The sequence below is a fragment of the Polyodon spathula genome, chromosome 2 (assembly GCF_017654505.1).
Source record: "Polyodon spathula isolate WHYD16114869_AA chromosome 2, ASM1765450v1, whole genome shotgun sequence".
Lineage (NCBI taxonomy): Eukaryota > Metazoa > Chordata > Actinopteri > Acipenseriformes > Polyodontidae > Polyodon > Polyodon spathula.
In genome coordinates this window covers 45,130,167-45,147,739 of record NC_054535.1, presented here as the reverse complement: position 1 = coordinate 45,147,739, position 17,573 = coordinate 45,130,167, and the positions used below count along the sequence as shown (strand labels likewise).

The following is a 17,573-nucleotide window of genomic DNA, read 5'->3' as shown; positions in this document are numbered from 1 at the left end:
TGAATACGTCTAAGGGTAAGATAAGTTACAGTAAATATTAGCAAAAAGTAAAGAGAAAAAACAGAAATATATTGATTGCATAAGTATTCAAACCCATCAACTCAATATTTGGTGGAAGCACCTTTGGATGCAATTACAGCAGCAAGTCTTTTTGGTTAAGTCTCTACTAACTATGCACACTGGCTTGGTGCAATTTGTGCCCATTCTTCTTGACAGATTTGCTCAAGCTCTCTCAAGTTGCTTGGGGATCTCTTATAGACAGCAGTTTTCAAGTCTCCACAGATTCTCAATAGGATTCAAGTCAGGACTTTGACTGGGCCACTCAAGGATATTCACTTTCTTATTCTTAAGCCACTCCAGTGTAGCTTTGGCCTTGTGCTTTGGATCATTGTCCTGCTGAAAGGTGAATTTTTGCCCCAGTTTTAAGTCTTTAGCAGACTGAAACAGGTTGTCCTCTAGTATTTGCCTGTACTTTGCTCGATCCATTTTTACTTCAATCCTACGAAGCTTTCCAGTCCCTGCTGAGGAGAAGCATCCCCATAGCATGATGCTGCCACCACCATGCTTGGCTGTAGGGATGGTGTTGACTGGGAGATGTGCTGTGTTGGGTCTACGCCAAATGTAATGCTTGGCATTTAGACCAAAAAGTTCCAGTTTGGTCTTGTCTGACCACAACACCTTTTGCCACAGGAGGACTCAGGTGCTTTGTTGCAAACTCCATGCAGGCTTTGAGATGGCTTATTTTTAGTAATGGCTTCCTTCTTGCCACCCTGCCATACAGGCTACTTTTGTGAAGTGTTCTGGATATTGTTGACTGATGCACATTTTCTCCCATCTCAGCCATTGAAGTCTGTAGCTCTTTCAAAGTTGTCGTTGGCCTCACAGTGGCATCCCTCACCAGTTTCCTCCTTGCCCGGCTGCTCAATTTGGAGGGATGGCCTGATCTAGGCAGTGTCTGTGCTCACAGGGATATTCAGAGACTTCGATATTTTTTTTGTACCCTTCTCCTGATCTGTGCTTTTCAATGACTTTTTATCTCTGACTTGCTTTGAAAGCTCCTTGGTCTTCATGGTTGAGTCTTTTCTTGAAATTCACTACCTGACCAAGGAACCTCACAGAGACAGGTGTTTTTATTCTGAATATATATTTGTTCCGATGACACTATCTGGCATAACACCGGACTTGGATCGCAATGGAAAATGTGTATTTTATTATAAATAGACACTAAACAAAATATATGTCCAAAATACTTAATTAGGTTCATCATGATTAAGAAAAGCATTGTTTTTGACTTGTAAACATAATATTTTAAAATATTTTAAAAATATTAAGCATATACAGTATATATCTTCTTTTAGCAGTATAATAAAACCAATGGTCTACAATTTATTTATTTTTTTCTTACAAATTGAATGGTTCAATTCTACGTAGTTTGCCGTTGATTTATAATGGACTTTTTTTTCCAGAATTCTAAAACTGCTTTGTACACTCCGGAAATTCCTGAAAATGTAAGTAATGTTTACTATTTGAAGATTTTGAAACAAAGGGAATGTTTTTAAATAAGCATGTTTAAATACAAAAGCAGAGCACTAAGGCAGGCAGGGAAACTACTTGCGATTTTTGACTTTGCATGGCACTGCATCTGGCCCACAATTCTGTAACCCCTAGCCTTATAAAGTTTACAATGGTACAAGTTTACAAAGCAGTTTTGCAGTTTAGTATGCTTGTATCATGCATGTATTTTATTAACTTTGCTTGACCAAACAAAGCTTTGAATTTCCATGTTATTTTCTGTGTTATTTATTTATTTTGTTATTTAAAATTTTCCACCATGACCTCTGATTGTTTGAAGAAGGTGCCACTGGTTGGTATTCAACTTTAAATGGTGGTCAATCCACACAGATGTTCCCGGTTTGGATTACTGAATGCAAGTTCTACTTATGTTGCTCTTATCCTCGCTTTAAAACAGATTGCTTCTGAGAAATTTTAGACTTTTGTGATCCTATAAAAGGTCAAGTCTGTTGTGCTTAACAAATACATTTTGTTTTCAGGAAATCTGTTACAATGCCTCGCTGAATTGCTTTTTTCTAGAGATGCACGTTTTTTTTTTTGAACATGAAGAAAACCCACTTTCAATTCTGGAAGATTATATAACAGAAATTAAACCAGTGGTAAGTTTTGATAAATGAAAATGTGTGCATGTGTTAATATATATATATATATATATATATATATATATATATATATATATATATATATATATATATATGTGTGTGAAAGATCTAGGGAATAACTGGTAATCCTTTTTAAGTTATATATATTCCATTTTTTGTGTTTATTTAAAAATTATCAAGACCGACCTAGCCCCCCTGGCAGGTTTCGGAAGGATCGTCCAAAAGTTCCCAGCACATCAATATTACCCCCCCTCCCCCAGAAAAAAAAAAACACACCATGTGGTCCTGAACCCTTGCGTTACCCTTTGCAGTCCATTTATTCAGTGCTTGTCAGGCGCGTCAGGTCCAATTCATTTTCACATGCGCTGTTTATTTTATAGACATTGATTCAATTTTTTGGGACCATAAAGGGAAAATTGTAATGTATTGAAAATTGAAAATTGTAATGTTGAATTGGAATGTTGGACCTGGTTCAGCATAGGACCGCAAAGGGCTAAACACCCAAACCAATTGCGCACAGAGGAAGGGGTCTTCATAAAGTGGCAAAATGTGCTTATAAATAGAATCAAATAGGAATCAAATTCACTGAAATGGAAAGACGAAAACAAAGCAGAGACGGTGGACTTTTATTGGTGAACGTAAGTGTGGCAAGTATTATTGTACATCTTAATTTCGTATGTATAGATTGCTAATCTCCTGTAAAACTAATCTAATTACATCAAGATATCTTGAATTGTGAGAACCATTGCTTAATTTGTGCCGGGTCTTGCTGGGGAGCAGCCCTGGAACCTCTGTGCATGCAGTTACATTCCCAGGTCCTCTAGTTACAAATCTCATAAGGGTTTCTTTTTAAATTCTCAACACAGTTATATCAAGTCTGTAAGTTCTTGCATGCACTAAAGAGAGACAATTCCAATCTCTGAAGTACTGCATCAATCAATACAAAAATAAAAATCTGACATGTGATCTGAAATCATATGACACTGGTAATATTACTAACCTGTAAATAGACATGAAATGCTATTTAAATGGAACCCGTCCCAGAGCTAAATTCAGCAGTAAAAATTAAGTTCATTTTCTACTTACTCATATGTCATTATAGCTGGGGCGACCAGGCGGTTCTGTGTCACTCTGTGTTACCACTGAGACACTTTTCTTCTGAAGACACTAATTTGGCATAACACCAGGACAGGCTGAGACCGTTCAGCTTTACAGACTCCTGTCATCACCAATGCATTTAACATTTAACAGACAGGTGTGTCGGGTTATTCAATTGATCCGTGATAACAGATTTGTGTATCTTAATTACAACTGAGACATATAATAATAATAATAATAATAATAATAATAATAATAATAATAATAATAATAATAATAATATAATATAATAATAATCTTCTGAAGTAGTGTATTTCATGTTTGTGTATTTGTTGTGCATGCAGACACCGTTTGCTGCCTTCGTGTTTATAAGTTTGTTTATTTACAGTGCTGTGTGTAATTGGACTGAAAGTTGTGTTTTCAAAAACCTGTAGATTTTAAAAATCAATAAAATAATCCTTATCTGACTTACATAAGGGTTCCGTACTAGGCTTTGCCTTGGGAGGCAGGTTGGCTAGCACTGGCCCTGCCCAACCCTTATCAGCAACTTTCTACCAGCTTGCCTTTACATTGAGTCAAAGAAAATAGACAAACAAAGCATAGCAACATATGAAATAGAAAAACATTACAAAAACCGCACCTCATCTTGCAACACGGGTCAGACAGGTTTTAACTTTGGAGTAAGCGCACACGTAAAGTAGTGAGTCTAACGTGCGTGATAAATCTAAATTTACTGCCCTATTTACTAATAGAGAAAGCATTCATTTACGTGCACAGTATTTGGCTAATTTACATAGCATACCGTGCACATTACCTGTATTGTCAACGATAATTTAATGTGCACAATAATATCAGAGACTTACACATGACCACCGTGATATCAAAAGCCCAGCAGTCCAGGCGTCAGTAGCTTGTGAAGGTGGAGGTGGCTTACATTGACCGAAAATGAGTAAACAGACAAATATTAAAATGACTGCTAAAAAAGTAGCCGATTATTTTCAAAGCAAAAATTGTGACAATGAATGCAGGGTTTTCAAAATAAGCCGGCGATCGGCGCAATCCATCGCCTAATACTATATAGCGCGGGCTACTTTATTAAAAAAAATGTATATTATTTTCGGGTATTATCATTCAGTCAATTTTTCAGCAACACAGCAGCTAATAGCAGATATCAGGCTTAAAGAGCATGTTAGCTGACATACAAATGCTTAAGTGTAGAGGTGCTGGATTATTACACTCCGGTTTTATGCAACAGTTATGACGGTGACGAAACATGTGCGAGTACTGTTACGTAAAAAAGTTAGTTCCAAGGGGAATCCTGCAAACCTTCTCCCTGATTCCCATCTATCAGACAGGCACAACAAAGGTAAACTTGGCAGATGCAGCCTGCTGAGGGTGAACATTAATCTTAATAGCTAACTGTAATTAGGAGCAAGAGGTAAGAATGGACACAACGCCATAAATAACTCTAAACCAGATGATAAGATTGAAAATAAAATAACTTGTCTTTTAATGGCCTACATAGGCTATATAAAAAAGCATCAGTGCCCACCATAAATGTAATGTGTACATCAACAGGGTGACAATGGAAAAAAAAGAAAATCTTATTGAGTGTGTCAAACATATAGAAATATACACAAAGGTCCTCATTTACTAAAGGGCACTAAATTTAGAGTTAGTGAGCAAGTTAGGGAACCTAACGTGCACGATAAATCTAAATTTACTGCTACATTTACTAACAGCGCTTTTATGTGCACACTGTTTGGCTCATTTACATGCCATAGCACTTACACTAAATTTACTGTGAGCAATAATTTAATGTGCACAATAATGTCAGAGTACACATGACCACTTTCATATAAAAAGTCCCAGCAGTCCAGGCATATCTTTTGGTCAGTAACTTATTGTGAAGGTGGAGGTGGCTTACATTGACCGAAAATGAGCTAACAGACACAGCCCTCAGCAGCAGGACAGGCAGAGGCAACGTAAAGTGAAACAGCACTGCTTACCTTTAAATTTTAACATGGATTCCTTGTTTGATGTAAAAATAATAAAAAAAAAGCTGATTTCCTTTAATACATATACAATAAAAGTCATGTTGTGCAATGACATATTTTTCTTTTTGTTCTGCTTACTCAAGAAATATAGATTGATGAGACATAGCTTCAGTTTTCTTCCTTGTCGGCATTGCCACCCTGCAGAGCAACCTGTCATCTGCGTGGAAAATGTAATATAATTCTATATGAGCTTTAGCAGGGCTTTTATGTGTAAATTGCAGTTTATTAAATAGGTTGCAGTTAAAGCTGAATGACATAGTTTAATATAAATAGCAGGGGTGCAAAATACACGGGCCGCGGGGCAATATTTGTCGGCCCGCCCGTTAGTTTATAAAATTGCACTGGTGTACTGACTACTTTATCGTTTTGGAATTCTTCTTTAAAACAAGCAGCCTCTTTAATATAACACGTGTATTCAACATGTGCAGTCTGCACTGTATGAGTGACATTCCCATTAAGCCATTCACAGCTGACAGAGGTAGTAAAATAGCCAATCAAATAGCACACGGGTTCTGTTTTCTCATGCCCACATAATTTTGATTAGGATAGTGAGGCGCAATCTTGTTTAAACTATTTATTTGACTTTGTGTAAAATTTAAAATCAGTAGTGGAAAAGTAATTGGAGATGTCACAGAAGCAACAGGTGGAGGCCGAACACAGAAAATTCCAAAATCGTTAGCCACATGATCATTTTTTCACTGAATCATTTTGACGGCAAGGCAATATGTCTGATTTGCAGGGCAGTGGTTGCAGTTATGAAAGATCATAACATGCGTCACTACGACACGCTGCACAAAGCAGTGTATTTTGAATTTACTGGAAATTAAAGAAGATATTGAGGCTCAAGAAAAGGAAAGGACTATTTTAACTTCAAGAAACCATGGAAAGTGTAGAATTACCTCGGAAGAAACTACTGATGGGATTACAACAGAGGGTGCACCATGACTGAGCAAAAGGTGGATTCGCCAGCACTGCAGCAGTGCTGGAAAAAATTAGAAATGCAGACTATTTTCTTACACTGGATTCTGCATCAACAGATATTATGTTTAAGGCCCTGTGAAAAATCACAGAAATGTTCTTTTCAATTCACTACAGTGTCATGGTTAAAGTATCATATTTTAGTGGAATGTGCACAGAACTATTTTATAAGTTATGTGTACAGATTTTTATTTTTTTTTTAACCATGAAATGTAGAGATAAAGGCGCCTGGAGATGAATATTTAAACACCCAGAATGTACTAGCATGTCCTACAAACTCATGACAAAACATCATCATATTGTGAAAAGCAATGTTTATATCCATGGAATGCTATTATGTAGCATGAGCAGTACAATTATATACACAGCTAAAACACCCGGTTGTTCAAATATAGTCCAATGCGCCTTAGGGTGGCCTCCAGTCACCTAAAGCCCCGAGGGAACAAGGGGTGCCCGGGTAGACCAGACACGCCTGGGGTGTTTTAGTTGTGTCTTTTGTTGTCGTCATTGTTGTTATTATTATTCACTGTTGTATCGGGAAACAGAGACAAAGAAAGCATGTAGTACGAGCAAACCAGCAACCAAACAAACAACTTCAACTTCCTCCATTCCTCCGGCCTGCTATTCACTCAGTAGTCTTTTTTGTATATTATTATTATTATTATTATTATTATTATTATTATTATTATTATTATTATTATTATTTAATTTAATAATAACAACTAATTTATATGGTAGCTGCCAGGCCTACTGTACAAGGCAAGTCTACAAATATGATACTCTGAAAAAATAATTAAGTTTTTTTGTTTACCCAACCCAAACAGTTACCATAGATTTAAATAACGATGTGACACTATTTGGCAAAATGACACAATTTGGTGCCTACTGTGCCCAATACTGTTACTACCAAATAGAAAATAATTGTTTTCTTCCCTTCTGTTGTTTCTGTGCTCCTAATCCTCATGTGGGTGTTTTGTGTGGTTCCAGATCCTTGTTTTATTTCAGTAAAAGTTGGAAAATCGGGAACTTCAGTGAAATTGCAAACAATTTTCACAGCTTATCAGAACACACATGTGCTTTAGATTCAATCTACCTCCTTGTTTCTATCTTCAGGCTTCGTCACTTAAAACATAACTCCCTCCCTACCTTTGTATTCAGTATATTCAAAGTGATATCACATAGTTAGGAACAAATGTGTGTTTACAGTGTTAATCTTGCAGAATTACTCGCAGTGTTGTATTTGTCAGAAATCTATAAACTTTAAAAAGGAAAGTTCATTTTAACATACACTTTCTAGACACTTTTTTTTTTTTTTTTTTTTTACAGGTTCACGGAGGCTGCACAGAGTGTGAAGAATTTACAGAAAGAAATTGTGAAACTTTTCTTAATGAGTTCATGTCATTTCTACAATTTCTGCAATTACCGAGAAAGAAAAGTAAAACCTAAATAATTCTGAGCGACCTGAATTTATTGATATAATGTAATTGCTTTACTACACACCTTTAAACACTCTCTGAACATTACTTACAAACATTTTGATATCTGCATTGCCTTTTAACACCTTTCTGCATGTGTGCAGAGCTTTTGAAATTGGGATTTTGGTGTAAAAAATCAACAACTTCCATCACTTAAATATCATTTGTCTTATTTGAATGCCCAGAAATCAGATGAAAACCCATTTCATTTACTGTCAGAGAGTGGAGACACCTCAGGCACACAGTACAGGCTAGAGATGCAAGATGGTCCTTGTTTTTTTTCAAATAATGGAATACTATATGAAGAATTGTTTAACCTTTCGTTGTTCACCTGCTTTTTGAATGATATCACAACTGATGGAATTATGTCCCACAATCCATGTATACACATGCTGGCTGTACTTTTATTTGAAAAACTACATATAGCATAATTCATCCATGGCTCATGAATAGCATGCTCTAACAGAATAAGTAAACTTTCAGTTCAATAATAAAGCATGACAAAGTAGAAGCGCAAATTTCTTATTTGTTTGTGTTTTTGTCCATGGTAGAAATGTAGACCTGTGTATGCACAGTGAGTAATATACGCTAGTTTTGACATACCACTGTAAATATTTGTACATATGTTTAAAAAATTCCAATATATAGTATTTTGTATACGTGAAAGGCAGCTACTATCATATGTCTGGATAATAAAACTGATATAGCCTACTAAACTTTGAATCAATGTTCATTTATTTGGAACACAACACAGTGAATGTGTTAAGTGACTGAGCGGCTCATAGCGAGAATTTCCCCGCTCACTCAGCTCACTGATGAAATCTGCTCAGGGGGTGCGGAACTGAGCACGCAGTCAGGTGGGTTCTTTCACTGAGCTGCTCTGAGTGGCTCACTCTCTTAACGTGACCACTAAGTGTTTCATTAATGGTGGTTTCTGTGCTGCAGTATTTCTGTTCACTGCAGGGGTGTGGGTTTAGTTTTTACAACCACAACAAATTGAGGAAACTTCAGGACAAATGTGAAAATGGATTGCAAAGTCATTCTTTTCAAGATTAGCAAAGGATGTGTTGCAGTAAGAATACCTCTCTTTAGAAAGGGGAACAAGGCTAAAAGGCTAAAATATGCATAAGAACACAGAAATTGGACTATGGAACAATGGTGCTTTGGACTGTTGATGGATGGACAACGACACCTGTGCCTTCTGCCAGTTATGTTGTCAATTCAATGCTTGTCTTTCTATTCCTTGAGGATATTAAGGAATATCAGATATAAAGGGTGAAGGGGACATGCACTGACAAAAAAATAATCTTAGGGGTGGAATCTATTGAAAAACAGAGCTACAGTACAATAGTATAATTGCTCAGCTCACAAACTGTAAAATGATGGCAGATGTTTGTTTTTGTACTATGTATACTTGAAGGATATTCCTTCAAGTATTGCTTGTCCTTGTTAGACAGCTTTTTGGGTCTTCTAGTCCTGGGGTTTTCAATTACAGATGATGTTTCTCTGTACATGTTGATTATGCTTTGGGTACCACACCTTGAAAATCAAGTGATGCGAGCTATTTAACTCAATATTTTTCCTTTATGCAAGTCAAGGTTGCTATAATAGCAGAAAACACTAGTGGAGGCTTTGAGTAAATTGTTGATGCTCATAATGCATCAGAGTAGAAAAATGCATCACGTCTAAGACTTTTGCACAGCAGTATATATATATATATATATATATATATATATATATATATATATATATATATATATATATATATGTGTGTGTGTGTGTGTGTGTGTATATATATATATATATATATATATGTGTATGTGTATATATATATATATATATATATATATATATATATATATATATATATATATATATATATATATATATGAAAAAAGAATATTTTAGGTGCTTAAAAAGGTAATCAATTATTCTACCTTTTTAAGTACATAAAATATCCTTCTTTTTTCTTTTTTAGTTTCTTATCGATATAGCCTATAGAAAGCCCACACCCCCTTGAACTTTTTTTCACATTTTGTTGTGTCAGTGCCTCAGAGTTTCATGCATTTAAATGAAGATTTTTTTCCCCTTATCTACACACCATACTTCACACTGTTAAGGAGAAAAAAGTTTTTATTGAGAAAAAAATTATATATTAAAAATACAAAACTGAAACATCATAATTGGATAAGTCTCCACCTCCCCTGAGTTAATACTTGGTGGAAGCACCTTTGGCAGCAATTACAGCTGTGAGTCTGTTGGGATAGGTCTCTATCAACTTTGCACACCTAGATTTGACAATGTTTGACTATTCTTCTTTACAAAACTATTCAAGCTCTGTCAAGTTCCTTGGGAAGCGTTGATAGACAGCAATCTTCAAATCATGCCACACATTTTTTATTGGATTTAGGTCGGGGCTCTGACTGGGCCACTCAAGGACATTTACCTTTCTATTCCTTAGCAACTCCAGTGTAGCTTTGGCTGTGTGCTTTGGGTCGTTGTCATGCTGAAAGGTGAACTTCCGTCCCAGTTTCAGCTTTCTTGCAGAAGGCAGCAAGTTTTCCTCAAGGACTTCTCTGTACTTTGCTCCATTCATTTTCCCTTCTATCCTGACAAGTGCCCCAGTCTGTGCTGATGAGAAACATCCCCATAACATGATGCTGTCACCATCATGCTTCACAGTAGGGATGGTGTTCTTTGGGTGATGCGCTGTGTCGGGTTTGCGCCAAACATAATGCTTTGCATCTAGGCCAAAAAGATCCATTTTAGTTTCATCAGACCACAAAACCTTTTGCCACACGGCTACAGAATCTGCTGAGTGTTTTTTTCATACTTCAAACAGGATTCAAGGTGGGCTTTCTTGAGTAATGGCTTCCTTCTAGCCACCCTACCATACAGGCCAGATTTATGGAGTGCTTGGGATATTGTTGTCACATGCACACTTTGACCAGTCTTGGCCATAAAAGTCTGTAGCTCTTTCAAAGTTGCCATTGGCCTCTTGGTAGTCTCTCTGATCAGTCTCCTTCTTGCTCGGTCATCTAGTTTGGAGGGACGGCCTGATCTCGGCAGGGTCTTGGTGGTGCCATACACCTTCCACTTCTTATATATATATATATATATATATATATATATATATATATATATATATATATATATATATATATATATATATATATATACAGTTACAATCCTCTTTCAAAATATATATATGTGTGCGTGTGTATTTGATTCACTTGTATTCTTTATTAATAAAGTCAATGGTACTGAAAAAGTAACACCAGTTCAAAAGTTCAGTAATTTCACTCTTAGGCAGTCTCTACTTAGACAGAATTAAATGCTGGGAAGCCAATATGCTGTATCTCCATGTCTATTTTCCTGTATTTTCCCTTGTGAGTATATTTTGTATTTGCTGTATAATCAAAGTAGGTACAACTATGTGGTAAAATCTATTCAAATGAAATTTTCAAATAAAACTGAAAATCTGTTTTTGTATTCGAGAAACCCAAGTAAAAGTAATAAATCTAATACACACTTTTAACCAGTTTGTTATGTGTGCCCCTCTAATTCTGAGTTTGATTTAAATCACTTAATCTAATGAAGTGTAATACAAAATCAAAAGCATAGGAAAGGGATCAAATTTACTAACTATTGTCCTTATTTTATCCAAGGGAACTGTTTCTGAAAAGACTCCTAAAAGATACATTTCAGATTCTTCTTTGGGGGTTCTGTCCCCACTTGGGGTTGTGTGTGTATATATATAAGACAATATCCTATATATAGATATATATATATATATATATATATATATATATATATATATATATATATATATATATATTAGAGATGTTACATTTACTAACTCAAGGGGTGTCGAAATTAAAGCTGCACACCCCTAGTGGTTATTTTTGGGTATTATTGTGTTTCTCTCTCTCTTGCACAAGCAATGCCATCATGTTCTTGGTTAATTGTTTTCTCGTAGACAAAGCAGATTGTGCTGTCGGTAGCCTGAATTGCAAAGCTGAGTCTTTATCCAGTCAGGGATAATGCTGCACACTGTGCATGAAGCAGATTGCTGTTTCACAAGAAATTTAGGATTGTATCCTCCTGCTATGCACTGTATGCACCTGACCTGGCACCACGGTACTGCACTACTATTATGCCATTGTAGATATACATTGTTGTAATTCTAACTTGTTGCATCTTATTTCATATTGTATTTCGTAGTATCATTTGCATGCACGATAAACTATACTGTTTCTTAATATTGACCTTGTAACCCTGTACAGCCCCTGGATAACGGTGTCTGCCAAATAAATAAATAAGTAATAACCTATAATATCCTTGTGACGGAGAGCGAATGAATCCGAATCAAAAATCTCCCTCTCGACTAGTGAGGGCACTGTACAACAGGAGCTGCGGGCTTCCTACTGAATGGTTGGGGAGTTCATCCTGGGGACAGTCGGGAGCTGGCCATTCAGGAAGAGGGCGGCGTTACGGTACCTGGAGTCATCGCCCTAGTACGGTGAGCGAAGTTTCAGTCATGAATTGGAGGAGACGTGATTGAACTAGCTATCGGAGGGGGCGGGGCTTAGGGTACTTTAGGGGGACGTGACGCCGTAATCTGCTCCTTTGTTGTGCTTAATGGGAGGAGACAAGGACGGAATCTTGAATGAAGTGTGGGTTCGTTGAGGAGTATTGTGTTTGTTTTGCCAGACGGCTGATACGAAGCTGGAGCTGCAGCAAGAAGCCCGGACCTGAACGTGCACGAGCACCAGCACTCAGAGCACCGCACCTGCACCAGAGCACCCAGTTTGGAGACGTGTTTTTGTGTTTATTATTTCGGGACTGCAACCCCTTTGTTTTGTAGCTGGTAATACCCATTGCTGGGTAGAACCAGCTTTATTATTTTTGGGTCCAGTTTTCACTGGCAATACCCATTGCTGGGTAGAGCCAGCTTTATTATTTGAAACCCGGTTTAAAAAGGGCATTAAAAGAAACCTGACCGGTAGACTTTGTGTTTGTCCTTTGTTGGAGCACCTCAACTCACCTATACACCGGAGCACTACAAACCACTTTGCCACAATCCTGCATCACTATTATGACATCTGAACACTTTTAAAAACTCTACTACAGTACACAGAGTAGGGGTTCTGTCCAGGTATACCCTGTAATTTGTATTGTAATCTCCATTATGTAAACAGGTATTTTACAGCAGATGTACCTTACCCAAGGGACATATGCAGATTTACTCAATGCTAACATTTATCCCTCTTTATCTAAGGATGGGCACAACATGCACATTTAATATGATCCCAAGTTTCTCTTTAATCCAGGATGCAAATTAACATCAAACTATATTCCACTCATAGAGGAACATTTGCCTCCAAGCCAGAATATAAACATCTGGCAGACTGCCCACAGATGCCATCATTCTTTTAGTATGCAGTCTGTGCCCACGTGATTTACTAGAAATAACACATTATTATTACAGTACAAAAACAAACATCTGCCAGCATTTTACAATTTGTGAGCCGAGCAATTATACTATTATACTGTAGCTCTGTTTTTCCATAGATTCAACCCCTAAGATAATTTTTTTTGTCAGTACATGTCTGTTTCTCCCTTTATATCTGACAGTAAATGTATAAAATGCCTAGTCTTATTTATCCTTATGAATTATATTTGGGAATACTCTCCTTTGTTAAAATACTACAATATATGTCTGTTTAACTTTATATGACCCGGTCCAAATTTGTGAATGATTAAACAGATTAACAATATCAGAAAATAAACAACATGTACAGACTTCTATGGCACCCAGGAGGGGAATATATATATATATATATATATATATATATATATATATATATATATATATATATATATATATATATATATATATATCTGTAAGTTGTGTGGATGAAATAGCTATTTTTTAACTCATCTCCCCTCCTGGGTTCCATAGACCTCAACTTTTCATTATTTAAAAATCTATATGCAATTAGTTTTAAACAAACTTGAAACTGCAAATGAAAGATGAGGTTAAAAGCTAAAACTACAAATGCAAAATGCTCACTTGAGGTGTGCAGGGTTGCCGGTTCACGCCCAAACCTCCGCCCTGTCACACAAACTTGATTTAACTCATCAAATTGGCATAAAAGGCAATATAGAATAGCCCTTAAAGTGTTGTAAATAGGACCCACTATTTTGTACTAGTATTGCTTCATATCTAGACCAGTCTGTAGTATGAGGCTACAATATGTGATGAAAATCGCTTGTCTTGCTCTTAGACAGACTGGGGTTCCTTATTGAACCCTGAAGACACGTGGTAACTGATTTGCATAAGCTCTGCCTGGTTTCTGTTTCCATATATTTTACAAGAAGCTAGCTGAAAGTTTGAAGTGAAGTTGAAGTGAAGACAGTGGTTAATCATACTTATGTGAATTAAAATACAATTACAGCCTTTACCTGGTCATACCTATATTATTAAAAATAATGTTATCTTCTTAATATTTATTCTTGAGTTAAAAAGCTGTAAAAAAAAAAGTGTAGTGTTAATAACCACTTAGAAAGGTTTCCCCTTTCCTTCAGTTCTCAGTCCTTTCACTTTCCAACGATTCTCCTTAATGATTTTTGGACTCTGACAAGGGGGGTTGGGATTTCTATTTGTATACTGTTTAAGATTCAGATTAAGATAATTAGAGGAATGAAACTACAACCAGGAAGGAAACTATTTTCAATGAATATGTTAGCTTACAAAATCTTAAAGGGGACTGTGGCAAAGTGCCCGCCCCTGTGTGTATTTTATGTTATATGTTGTGGTTAATGTTGGTGTATAGACATTGGTACACGGGATACAAACAGGTCTGTGTAACACGAGTGTTTAAAATGTATATTTGTATTTAGGTACGAGGACTGCACAGCACTTCATGTGCAAGTAAAAAGTAATAATGTTTGAGCATAGGGAATTGCACTTTATTAATTCATGTGCAGTTGTACCGCGACTCCAATTGAATGATTGATTAGCAATCGAGTCTTGGTACAGCTGCATAAATGCAACATGTTTTCACCCACTCGGGATTGTGTGTTCGGTGAGTGGAGAACGGGATTGGAGACGGAGGTAAAGATAATAAGAATAGTTAAAGTTAAGGTATCAGCTCACCGTGTTTGTCTGTATAGTCCATTTTGTTTGTCTCTTTTGTTTTGGCTAATGTGCCGTGTCCTGTGTTTTTGTTTGTTATAACCTTTTTATTTACTGTTCTATTAATTCATTAAATTCTGAGCGAGACCATTCGCTCAGCTCCACCAAACTCCACCTCTCTTTCTGTTTATTTTCTGGTTCCTGTTTCTGGTCTGACGTCCCCCACTCCAGCCGTCTTTGTCACAGGGACATAAATACATTTTACATAACTGCTGGACTTAGTTTGGTATTCTATCATCCAAAAATAATGTACAATATAAAGCTGCAATGTTGAGGATTTGTGATTTAATCTTTTAGTCACATCACCGACAAATCATTTTTGTTGTCATTTTGTTGCAATGCCATACAAAGATTCTGAAATAATTATTTTGTACTATAATTATATACAATAATATGTACTGAGAGATCAGTTTTTTTCCTGCCTCTTCAAATGTGTTACTGTGCTTAAAAAATGCTTAGGAAATACATCCATTAGACCAAAAATTATTTCAAAAGAAGACTGATCACTTTTATATAAATATTGACATTGTTCTTCTATTGTATTAATACCTATTAGTTCTTTAAACATTGTTACTGCCTTATACCACATTTATTCCTAAACTGTCAAACAGAAAGTGAAAGCAACTCTGTTTTTTTTTTCCAGAAGGCCCCAGTTAGTATTTTGATTAATGCTCGGCCACCATCTTAAAAGCTAAAATTAAGATTATGTTTAATTTTATGGGTTTTTTTTATATCTGGTGTATTCCAGATCTGTCTTGGTTTCATTTTATAATACTGTTAGTTGTTAACTTTAGTAGTTGTTTAACAATTGTTTATACAGTGACGTTACTCATAATCTTTAAAAATGTATATTTTTTTTTAAAGAAAACAAACCTCAGTTTTTGCATACTCATACACATAAACATCAAATACAAATCAAAGGTTTGTTCTGCCCCTGGATTTCTGCTTGTCATCAATAGCAACTCAGTCATTCTATACAGACTACACTGTATTTATTTATTTATTTATTTATTTTTAAATGAACCTAAATACTCAGATAGAGAGATGTCTCAAATAAGAGCATGGATTGGCCATAAAACATTGAAATATGATGGCAAAACAGAAAGAAACATATTTGAAATTGCTCAAGTCTGTATAGAAAATAAAGACGCATGTCTTTCAGTGCCAAAAGTTCAAATCTGAAGATGATCACCTGCTGGTAGCAAGAACACCTTGTGCTATCTGTCAGATATTGTGTTTGTTGGGAGCTGGTCTCTGTGTTTCATGGGGGATAGGTGCACAAGACTAACAGAAGCAGTCACAATGGGATTTTGTTGTGTGGAGTTCTGCTAAAACTGATACCACATTCAGCACTTAAATCTGAAGAAAGCAAACTTGTCTGAAGCGCTTATATGTGATGCATGCAAATAATTCACTAAGTATCCAAGAAAATGTAAATGCAGCCCATAGATGAATCAGATGCATGGCACATTTTCAAACACATTTGAGGTAGCCAGGTGACAAGACAATCGAAGAAAAAAACAGCACATTTGGATAAAGGAACAAATAAATAAAAGACTCAATAGAATTGCATTACACTTTTTATTTGTTAGTTTGTTTTAAGAGGTATTAAGAGAAATTCTCAAAATAAATCACTAAAAAAAAATGTTGGGGGGGGGGATTCGAGTGTAAATGAGTTTGCAGAAACGTAATTTCTTAAACATGAAGTTGTAATAGGTACGTTTGCTGCACATTTCTGTGACTTGGCTGGTATTCAGTGACTGTTAGTTTTATTCAAATGTATTCAAATGTTTACTTGTTTCTAATTAAAAACATTCAGTTAACTAAACTGCTTGTAAAGTTTCATTTTCAACATTTAAAATTAAAAAACAGGCCATGAAAAAAAAAAAAAAAAAAAAAAAAAAAAGTTGATGAAATCTGGTTACTGCAATTGCTCCAAAAGACCTGAGTGGATTTTATTTAGATTTTAACCTTGCATATAAAGGTGTGTGGATTAGATTTCATTGCTAATCCAAAGGTAGCTGAGTAGTGGATTGATGCATTGTGGGGTACACGGGAGATGCTTTATTTTTCTTCACAAAGGCGCACATTTCCAGTTTCTAATGCTTTTCTTCAGGACACGATACGTAACTTCCCTGTCCAATAGGTACGAGACACTTCTTATCAATGTCCTTTCAGTAGATTTATATGGGGTTAAAACAAGCAGTATAAGCTTGTACCACAGTTTGTTTTTCTTTAGCTGCCTCTAGCAGGGTAGAGGATAAGCCCTGAACACAGTGGCACTGGAACCATTCATAAAGTGGGGGTGCTGAAAACCACTGAACAAAACTGCTATCCCTGCATATGAAGGAAGCCATGCAAAGCCAGAGGTGCTTCCACATCCTTTTATTTGAGCTCTGTGAGCATTGTTTTGTTAAAATATTTTATTTATTTTTGTTTAATACAAAAATAAAATAAAAACCATAAAAAGCTCTGGCTTTTCTGTTCCGTACCACATGGATTTTGCTGTGTTACCTGTTTGACAATGTGTGCAATAATCCTTACACTGTCAGTGCACTAGAGGTGTGTTATTTAAACTGTTGTAGCAACA

General features: G+C 36.0%; 1 protein-coding gene across 1 annotated transcript in view; it reads left to right on the top strand.

The window, feature by feature from the left end:
- il15 (interleukin 15) overlaps positions 1-8,615 on the top strand; it is a 35,896-nt gene extending 27,281 nt beyond the window's left edge. Inside the window, exons 4-6 of the mRNA XM_041223105.1 lie at positions 1,467-1,508; positions 2,052-2,171; positions 7,634-8,615. Of these exons, the coding sequence (XP_041079039.1) occupies positions 1,467-1,508; positions 2,052-2,171; positions 7,634-7,753 (282 nt within the window). The 3' untranslated portion in view covers positions 7,754-8,615. The remainder of the gene's footprint in view (positions 1-1,466; positions 1,509-2,051; positions 2,172-7,633) is intronic.
- Positions 8,616-17,573: the final 8,958 nt, after the last annotated feature.